Source organism: Agrilus planipennis, unplaced genomic scaffold (genome assembly GCF_000699045.2).
Source record: "Agrilus planipennis isolate EAB-ADULT unplaced genomic scaffold, Apla_2.0 scaffold107, whole genome shotgun sequence".
Taxonomy (NCBI): domain Eukaryota; kingdom Metazoa; phylum Arthropoda; class Insecta; order Coleoptera; family Buprestidae; genus Agrilus; species Agrilus planipennis.
In genome coordinates, this window is record NW_020438869.1 from 770101 (window position 1) to 781409 (window position 11309).

An 11309-nucleotide genomic window follows, 5' to 3' on the forward strand; every position below is an offset into this window, starting at 1 on the left:
CAGGATAATGAGAGGAAGGACTTAGGATGATCACTATTCTCAGACACAAGTGGCGAGAGGGCGTGATTAATGATTTAGCCACATTAATCCCTCAAGATAATAGAAAAAGATATTTGGATAATTCTAAGAAGGTCCTGGGCACCTGTCCCAAATATTCTTATATAAATCCAGTGCTGAATACGTCGAACATATTTTGTTTATTAAACAAATGAAGTTAGTAGGTAATTGCTAATTAAATAATCTTTGTTTAGATATCTACTGTTATCTAGTACAAGTACATGTAATTTATTTACTATCTTTTATTAAATCAAGAAATATAATATAACCAAAATAAAGCTAAAAAATTTTCTTATGTTGTAAATAAGACAATATAAACACTATCACAAAAGTGCTGATTACAATAGGGTACAATTTGATACAATAAATATTATAAATCACAATTAAGTCGCAAAATAATATATACACGTCGAGCATATTCTAGAACTTATTATTATTCGAGAAACAGTTATAGTGTGTATTTTCTCGTCTGTAATAGTACAAAATTATATTTTTTTATACACTTCAGTTTATTTTATTGTTTTTTTTTTTGTTATACACCCTACGGAATCTCTGGAAGTCTTAAAGCTGCATATTGCTTATGTAATCGTTGTTTACAAAATTCGTAAAATTCAATTTCCATTGTGAAATTTCTTCTTACGATATCTTTAACTTCTTCACTAACTGGTGGCTTGAATGTATTTTTGTTAATTGTATGATATTTGTTTATCTCATCTGTAACAACAAATCTTTTGTACCAAAATTTCTTAGAATTATTCAAAAAATACGTATCGCATTATTGTGTACCATTCTTATTATCGCATTTTTATAAGATTACGTATAAACAAATTATTCAACGACTTAAGGCACGCTCTTTCATACTGGCATTTATTATAACACAAAAGGCAAATAAACCGAAACGTACAATGGCGTAGACACGGGGAAAGCCCTAGGACTCAAGTCTAACAGTCACCCCATCGTAGAAATATGTTACACTCTGAAGAGCGCAATAGAAACAGCAAGCAGTATGCAGATCGATTGGTAAAAGTCATGAAAAAAAACAAATGGTACCTTAGATCACTCATGACAATTTATCTTTGTGTCTGTAATATTTTATCGAAATTAATTCAACCATTTCCCTGATTAGCCAGTACAGGCAAATAAGGGTCTTTTGTAGACGCTAGGTCCGGCGAGGGGCTGACTGGCTACGACATTTGAAGCGTATGTCATAACTATATTATGAGATAGATCATGACTGGAGTGTAAACGATTTAACATACAAAAAACTTAAAAGAACTTTCGGGTGTTTCATTCCCTTTAGCCACTAATGCTAGTGAGCGGGCAGTCTCCCCGGACTACGCCGGAAGGCCCTCTTCAGCTTCCTTTCAGGAATCGTGAGAATGAGTGGGTGGTGGTTCGGGTGAGAAAGATGAAACGGACGAAATGAAGACAGAAGAGAATGAAAGATTATCTGTTGAATATTACTGCCTCAGCATTTGCCTAAGTGATCCAAGAAAACTACAGGAAAACTTGGACCGAGGCAGATGTACCCGGAATCGAACCGGCGTCCTCCAGGATGCTAAGTAATAGTCTACACCTCTAGGTTATGGCGCTCACAATTTTCTGGCATAACTTATATCATATTTGATAAACAGATGTGATTGGATTGATTTGTACGGACCACGTTGATGGCGTTCACGCAATCTTATATTAGCAATATAGTAAGTGCTATATATTTATCAAACAGTATCATTAATACTCACTCCAATAAACGTCAGAAGCTCCTTCAAAAAATCGAGGAATATAATTTTCAAAAACTGTTAAAGTTTTATTCAAATCTTCCAAAACTCCCACGACAGCATAGTGCCTCTCGACCGCCATTTTGGCTCTTTCCAATGCACCCCTTGTGTTAAATGGCGTACATTCATCGGCATGTCCACAGAAGAACATCGACTGTCTTCTATGATCTCCTATTCCTTCTCGCGTTTCTCCTTTTATGTATTTGCATTCTCTGTCACCGGACAAAACGCATGTCTCGAAATCCTTAAACATAACAACAATTAAAAGTTAGTACATATTTACAAATCGAATGTTACAATAAAAGTACAAACCTTCTTCAGCCACTTTGGATCAGGAAGAGGAATATCCGGGAAAGCTAATTTTCTTTCCACATAATACCATGGAGCTCTAACATAATAATACCAAGAAATAACACGTTCAATAGGATCTCTTACAATGTTTATGTAAATCGGTTCCGGAAAACCGAACCTAAAACAAAAATCATTTAGATTCCAATTCAGGACACCAGATCGTCAGTCCAAAGACTGGTTGGACACACACATTCAATCTTTCCTATCCTGAGCTAATCTTTGCATTTCCCTGAAACTAGAACAGCCCACATCCTTAACTATTTGCGAACAGTAATCTAATCTAGGTCTGCTTCTACCCCTCCTAACTCCCGTTTCTGCCTCTAATATGTTTCTGACTAGACCTCAATACATGAGAAGGTGTCCTACCAACCTATCTCGTCTATTTCTTATTGACTTCCATAAAGTCGTCTGTTCAACTATTATTTCTAATACCTCTTCATTTCTAACCTTCTCTATCCACGGTATCCTCATCATTCGCCTGTAACATCACATTTAGAACACTTCTAACCTTTTCTTTTCCACCGCGCCCACCGTCCACGTTTCGCACACGTACAGCGCCGCGCTTCACACATACACCTTTAACAAACTTCTAATTTCTAAATTAACCGTTCGCAAGCAGAGAAGTTGACTTTTTTTTATTGAAGGAGACTCGACGCTGCGCTATCTTCTACTTCCTAACTTATCTGACTTCCTAGGTATCTAAAATCAGCCACGTTTTCTAATCTTTCGTCTCCTATCGTTATATTCGCTCTTTCAAAAATCAATATAATGCTATAAATCAAATCAAACCTTTTGCATCCAAGTACAATTTTAAACGGAATAGAATATTAACTTACTCGCTAAAATTTGTGAAGCAAACATGTTTAATATACACTCCAGGTGGAGTATAGATAGAAACCAAAGCTGCCAATCTTGCTTGATCTTCAGTGTCCATCCTTATGGTTTCCACCCTTTGCACTCTGTCTTGGTTGAAACCGAAATCATTTCGAATACTCAGTCGTTTGATGAGTTCCATAAACATCTGAGATCCCACTTTTGGAACCCTATTAAAAAACACTATATCCTGTTGGGCATTTCTGGTGTTGTTAATCTGGGACGGTAAAAGACTTGTCATCTGAAAATTGAAGCCCATATGTTACCAATGACTTTCAATGACTTAAAACTGTTCATACATAGATGGATTTCGTCAACGTCTATATTGGCTGCAGCCTTGGACCCGGTTCAAGCAAAATAAATAAATTTTGAATATATCCAAAGAAAGAGGAAGACAGAGTACGGAATGAACTATTAACTTTGAAGAGGATTACATATATATGACTGCATTTTTTTAAAAATAAAATAGCCACCCTTTGTAAGTATATAATTAAAAACATATAGTACCCATGAGCTTTACGACTTCTTAAAAATAGCCAAGTAGTGTTTTCTTAATAACAAAATTTCATGTCAATAGAGTCACCGCTTATAAATCCAATTTGTCTAAAATTACTCAAACATCAAATTGTAAGAGGGTGCGTTTTTAGGTTCGCAGGATGGGAAGGTTGGTCATTAGTCAGGGTACTTACTTGAAGCATTACGAATTAAATAACTCATTATTAGTATAAGTACCAAGTTTTATCGTAATTAGATCAGTAGTCTTTGAACTATCGCTGACGAAACAAGTCAATCGAGAACAAATTGTGAAATATAGAGAAAATCGAGTCCCTCGCTGTTATAAAGTTCGTTACCAAGCAAGGAAAATCAGTTCAAACCATACTGGAAGAGATGTCACCGTTTACGGGGACTGTTGCCTAGGTAAAACCATGGTTTACAAGTGGCATACCCTGTTTAAGCAAGGCAAGGACTCACTTGAAGACGACTTACGGACTTAAGAAGAAATAGTTTGCAGAAATAGTAGGAGTACCAGATACAACTATTTTTAAAATTATTCACGATCATCTTGACATGACTAAAGGCAGCAGAAGATGGCAGTTCACAAGATCCATGTTGCGATGACTGCCCTGTAGAAGGTGGACATCGAAATTTTGTTACCCTACAGTCTTGACCTAACTCGCAGCGATTATTACCTAGTCCCAAACTTGAAAAATAGTATTCATGAGAAGAAATTTTCAAGAGACGAAAAAGTGAAAGATGCAGTTTCAGCGTATTTTTCAGACAAAGACAAAACATTTTTTTTCGAAGGTACCTATACGTAAGTTACAGCAGGTGAATATATTGGAAAGGAAAAATAAGTTCGTACTTTTATTTCCACTTCTTACCCCCCATTCCGCGAACTTTAAGGTCAAATGGGCATAGAATAACCAATGAGTTCGGTTTAGATCAAGGATATCCTACTTTTTCAATATGTACGGAATTTGTAAGTACAATAGCTTTCTTTCAGCTTACAATAAACTTAACTGTCGAATTGGCCAAATCTTGGATTTCTCGTGGTACTGCATGCGTGCATTTCATTTTAAATACACACGTCCTAGCCGTTGTGAGTTATAAGCATTACTTTCATTTTTCTATTGGAACTTGAAAAGGCATAGTGGGTGAAATTACCGAAGAAATTGTTTAGCGAAGGCGGTCTGTTTTAAAATGTGACAAAACGCAGCAAAATCTACAGTAGAGAGTCGATAAATGTAAGATAATAATTTATTGGAATCTCAATCGTTCAATGAGGACAATACATTACATTGTGTTGTTTTCTCTATAATTGAAATACGCTTTTTAATCAATTTTCACAGATATCTAACCGATAAATGGCACAAAACTGATAAAAGCGTCCTACGATGCTATTTAATCATTGCACTATTGCGTCTAGCTCATTCCAAAACTTCCAAAAGGTCGATGGCAATTCCGAAAATTACAATTGTTAAATCTTTATTTTGATAATAACCAGGCCATACATCAGTATTACCGGTAGAAATCTTTATTACCGGTAACAGTTGCTACTACCGCTGAAAAAAGTTTCTCAAATTGCAAAGAAAATGATCTGCAACCAACCATGACAGATAAAATAGGTTTATTCAATTGGCTATGACTGCAATAGAATAAGACGTTTGCGACTGTATTATTAAAAAAAAATACACATTAAATTTTGTAGTACAAACATCATTAAATGGAAATGTTATTCCACGTTTACGTGTATTACAAAGACAAACCATCATTTTGTTGTCAAAATTATAATAAAGAGCAACTAATGAAGAGTATTTCACGTGCGGCGTATGAACTGACAAGGCTTATCTATATGTCAAACCAACACAGTTGCACCAGGATACAATGAACGACTTCCTCCGGTTTCCTTTCGTCAGACGGATTGTTTCCAGGAAGTCACCGCAGTTCCTTAGAGTTAACAAGGTGAGTAACTCCCTAGGTTCAGGTCTGTTCAAACCCTGAAGCGTTCAACTCGAGGACTAAAAACAGAGCGTCTCGCTGCACAGCCTTCCAATCCAGCATTCAGGCTATCAACGAACTGCCCCCTCGAATCCGATACCAATTAGTGGAAGAGGAGCAGAAGCTAGACTCCCGAATACTCCCGTCTTCGAGATACCAGTATAGAAAATCCGGTGGCAATCATCAGCTACTCTGGAACACCTCGACATCCTTTCCGCTATATACGTGCTACCTCCGGACACCCTTCAGCCTCCTGGCTAGCCCGAGTTCCTTTGCTTTTCGCCCCTTATATTCTGTTTTCACCCTAAAATGTGCAGCCCCCCTCTAATGGCTCAGACTATATACTCCATCCACATATAGCTACTCTGTCCTATACACTTCACTTCGTAACCCCATTCAATGGGGCAGGCTACCCTCAACTTTGTTAACCCGCCCCATGTACAAAACTAAGCCAGAACTTTGTCTTGGACATGAGAATAGAGGGCGACTACCCAGAAGACCTATAACCCTGAGGATTGTCACTGAAGGTGTTGGTATCCTCACAGAGACAGACTGCTTTTCGACGAACAAGGGGCCTGGAACTGATCATAGATCGGATCGATTCGATTCCGAGTCCATCTACCTTGGTCCAAATCTTTCAGTAATTTGTTTGGACCACTCTCTTGTGTCTTCATTTCGTCCATCTCATCTTTCTCCATTCAAAAACCACCTTCCCTACGATTTCTAAATGAAGACTGAAGAAGGGCTTCCGCTCTACCCTCCGGCGTAATCCGGCATAAGTAGCCAAAGAGAATGAAATACTTAAAAGGTTTTTTAAGGCCCCATATCCGAATGTGTGGAGCGGATGCAAACTATCATAATAGCCGAATATTCGTTTCTTTGATTCGGCACAAAAGGCCAATTCAAAGCGGGAAATGACGAATACCGAACATTCATGACAAGCGGCTTTTCCACACTTGATATTCGGGGAATATGTGCTCTGGACTTGTCGAATAGCGAACGTGTGGGTCGGGTGAATTACACTTTCCAATTCCCATGTCTGTGGTCCATGTAAATGTTTAATTAATCTTCTTTTGCAATCTTGTTTCTACAGTTGCGTTTTACATGACTTGTTTTGATAATAACTAGGTAAATGAAACAAAAATTGCCAATAAAGTTTCCCTGAAATTAAGTCAACCTTTTCTTTTCAAAATTCTAAAGAACAAATTTCATTTAATTAATTCTCAGGTAATTGTATCTTTTTAACTGTGCCGTGAGAAGAATAAAACGACATGTGACTCGTGTACAGGAAACTGAAACAGTAATTACCTCTCCTGTGCTTTGTAGGATCTTCATCATTGCTCTGCCGCCAGTTAGATGTGACGGTGCACTGTCTCCTGGAATAAAAGATAATTAAGTTAATTAAACGGACTTGAATTTATCTTCCTTTCTAAATCTCAATTCCTTAAATCTTTTGGTTTTCTAATTTCCTATGATCGGCAATTTCCGGTTGATAAGCAACTGTAATTGTTTTAGGGACGGCGCGTTCTTCATCATTCTTCTGTTCAAGAGATATACACGCGGAAGTTTCATTTTTTTTATCTAACTCAGTATCTCCATTTAAAAAAAGGAACTTTCTCTGGAATACAGTTGTGTACGTATTTTTAGTTACATTAGAACATTTTAAAAATTCTGACATGAAGGAATATTATTTAAAATACCTATAGTTGGGTATACGACTCCCATTTATTATAATATCGTGTGGGGTTTACTTATACATAAGTATAAGAAGTTTAAGGTGTCACAGTCGGCTGGGAAAATCATGGCGACAGTCTTTTGGGACTCAGAAGAGATCCTACTGATCGATTATAAAGATAAAGGCGTCTCCATAACCGGAATATGTTATGTTTCAATCCTAGAGCGGTTAAAGAAAGCATTAAAAAAAAAAAGATGCGGAAAATTGATCAAAGGTGTCCCTCTATATGACAACGCGCCTGTTCACAAGAGACGTGTTGCAATGGCTGCCCTGCAGAAATTTTGGCGCACCCACCCTACAGTCCTAATCTAGCTCCCAGCGATTGTTACCTTCCGCGAACTTAAAACCGCCACCGTATTCATCAAATGACAATCTAATCGAATTTACTCTCGTCAGCTCTCTTATTCTCTCTATCTGTAAGCAGTAAGTTAGAAGAAAAGAGATATCCACTAACACATTCGATTTTTGGTCAGCGTTGCTAGACTTAGGGAAGCTAATCAGACAGGAAATTTACAGCCAGCTTACGGAAAAAGGGATTTTTATTCAACTTTCATAAAATTTCTTGATATGTTTGCGAATAACTAAAGAAAAAAGTTCTTTTCTTCCGGCAATTGATTTTTTTGTTTAAACAGCTTTTTCTCGTTATAAGAATCTCCAGGTAAGGAAATTTCGGTAAAAAAAAGCTAGATAATATAATGAAATTCGTCCGTCAACGCTAATNAGGTACGGCCCTGGCTTCAGCCTTCCGTCAGCTGTTCCCGCCAAACATCGTTTGTCCTAAAACATATCTTCCTAACATTATTCTAATGTATCAGCCCGCCTTCGGCGGGCAGGGGCATTAAACAAACTCGAGTCTGTCGTACATCTACCTAACTAAACAATGACGTCATCAATACATATTTGGCGAGAACAGCTGACGAAGGGCTGCAGCCAGGGCCGTACCAATCGAAATTTCCTCCGATTAAATAACTTTAGGAGCCTGTATCTCAAGCTACATTGCTTTCCGCACGGAATTAATGCTACCACACGATTCTACTTGGTCAGTACTATCTATCTGACTAAACTTCATGTCTCAATTCCAATGTCAACTAATGTAAAGAATTACCAAAGCTTTTTATATTCACCATCAAAAACAAAGTGTATAAATCTATGTTAAACAATTGTAGATACAATTGTTATAATTAACATAAATCAGTTATAGCAATAAGTAACGTCAGCATTCGTCAGCATCATAGAGGACACTCATCGACGTTTATTAATGGACATGCCTTAGCGGTCAGAATTGTGGTACAACAAAAAAAAGAGATGGAACGAAGTTTCGGATAATATCCATTTCTCTCACGATAATGCGTAAGCGTGTCATGAAAGAGATAGCACTAGTCCGAAACCATACGCCATCTCCCTCACTTTTCGAGCCAAGAAATTATTACAATGACATACGACTAAGGCACGTCCATTAATATATGTCTATGGGGACACTTATTCCTTTGAACTGGTGGCAAACATCGACGATTACTAATGGACATGCCTTAGCGGTCAGAATTGTGGTACAACAAAAGAAAGAGATGGAACGAAGTTTCGGACAATATCCATTTCTCTCACGATAATGCGTAAACGTGTCATGAAAGAGATATTACTAGTCCGAAACCATACGCCATCTCCCTCACTTTTCAAGCCAAGAAATTATTGCAATACATACGACTAAGGCACGTTCATTAATATATGTCTATGGGGACACTTATTCCTTTGAATTAGTGGCAAACATCGAGGTTTACTAATGGACATGACTTAGTGGTCAGAATTGTGTTACAACAAAAGAAGAAGATGGAACGAAGTTTCGGACAATATCCATCTCTCTCACGCTAATGCGTAAGCGTGCCATCAAAGAGATAGCACTAGTCCGAAACCATACGCCATCTCCCTCACTTTTCGAGCCAAGAAATTATTACGACATACGGCTAAGGCACCTCCATTGATTTATGTCTATGGTGGCAAAGTCAATTACCATAAATATGGCAAAATGATCTTTTAGGTTATGTGTGTTATAGGTTGTAGGTCCAATGTACCATAATTAATTTTTGAATGTTCATAAGCTGTGTGGTTCGTTTGTGGTTTTCTAGTTTTACAAGAAAAACGAATTTGTTAATTATATAATTAAGTNTTGGTCAGCGTTGCTAGACTTAGGGAAGCTAATCAGACAGGAAATTTACAGCCAGCTTACGGAAAAAGGGATTTTTATTCAACTTTCATAAAATTTCTTGATATGTTTGCGAATAACTAAAGAAAAAAGTTCTTTTCTTCCGGCAATTGATTTTTTTGTTTAAACAGCTTTTTCTCGTTATAAGAATCTCCAGGTAAGGAAATTTCGGTAAAAAAAAGCTAGATAATATAATGAAATTCGTCCGTCAACGCTAATTTTGGTTGGATAGCTGCTTGCCGCTGTAATGTAAGAAAAGGAACTTCCCACCAAAAATATTTTGTTCATTTATCTTGTTAAAACGGAAGCCACCTGTTTTCTTATAGTTTTAAATGCTTATTATCAAGTTGCCCAGACCGTGAACAAATGGTCGAGTGAAAGACAAAAGAATAGAGAGTAAGAGTTCTAATTACCGAAAAAAGAACTGAAGAATTGTTTACTGTTTGTAATTGGAAACAGAGGAGAAGTGTCAACTTGTTTTGCATACATGTATCAGTACCACAGAATAGATGTTTGGAGAAAGGAAATGTATTGTAAAAGTACCGTTATACCATCAGGGAAAATGATGATAATGTTTGCGATATGCAGACTACGTGTCGAACAACAGTACATGAAGAGGAAATAATTACCATTAATTGTTAATGAGGAGGAGTTAGGGATGACATTAAATAAAATGGAAGCGGTATTGATAAAACAGTATTGTATGAAAATAAATAAAAGTAAAACAAAAATACTGGTATGGAAGGGAAGAAAAAGTAGGGAAAGGAAAGATAGAGGAGGAAAAATCAGATGAAGTGACTGATTTTCGGTATCTAAGAAGTCAGATAACTCAGGATAGAAGAAGCAGTAGAGATACAAAACAGAGGAAAGCGCAGGGTTCAGTTGTCTTCAAGAAAAAAAATTTGCTTCTATGCTCGCGAACAACTAATTTAGAAGAAGATTGTTAAAGGTGTATGTTTGGAGCACGGCGCTGTACAGGTGCGAAACGTGAATGGTGGGCGCATCAGAAAGGAAAAGGTTAGAATCGTTCGAAATGTGGCGTTACCGGCGAATGATGAGGATACCGGTAGAGAAGGTTAGAAATGAGAGGGCATAAACGGGTTATTAAAGACATATTAGAAGCAGAAACAGGAGTTAAGGACGTTCCCAAAGACCAGTGGTTCTCAACCTACAAATACGATTTCCCTATATAAGTTACCCACTTGTACTGTAAGTATTAGTTGCCAGCACTATGCTCTTTTGCCCCGCCTCCCATGCACATAAACGAAAAAGTTGACTTACTGCGTCGCTTTATTCGACTTGACAACGTCTCATATTTGTATCGTCTCGAACTGATGAAGGTGAAAAGATATCATTACTAAAGTGATACAATTTTTAAGAAACAAAAAAGCCAAATAATTTATTTATTAGTTTCGGTTACAAATACGTTTTCCCTATATAAGTTACCCACTTGTACTGTAAGAATTAGTTGACCAGCACTACGCTCTTTTGCCCCGCCTCCCATGCACATAAGCGAAAAAGTTGACTTACTGCGTCGCTTTACTCGACTTGACAACGTCTCATATTTGTATCGTCTCGAACTGATGAAGGTGAAAAGATATCATTACTAAAGTGATACAATTTTTAAGAAACAAAAAAGCCAAATAATTTATTTATTAGTTTCGGTAACATAAAGTTATACTTATATATTATAAATACATTCTTTATCATTTTATATAACTGTTCATTTTTATTATTATCAGTCAATGAATATTTCATTTCTTTCTAATATAAACAGTGTATTTTATTTTTTATTATATTTTTTAAGCCTATGAATTTA

General features: G+C 36.9%; 1 protein-coding gene across 1 annotated transcript; it reads right to left on the reverse strand.

Moving 5' to 3' along the window:
• Positions 1-471: 471 nt before the first annotated feature.
• Positions 472-6942, reverse strand: LOC108735559 (heparan sulfate 2-O-sulfotransferase pipe). The gene is made up of 5 exons (XM_018467561.1): positions 6867-6942; positions 3023-3300; positions 2148-2304; positions 1800-2079; positions 472-771 (listed from the first exon to the last, which is right to left on the reverse strand). Exons 1-5 carry the CDS (start codon positions 6894-6896, stop codon positions 599-601), a joined length of 918 nt encoding a protein of 305 aa, XP_018323063.1. The 5' UTR covers positions 6897-6942; the 3' UTR covers positions 472-598.
• Between the last annotated feature and the right edge of the window lie 4367 nt (positions 6943-11309).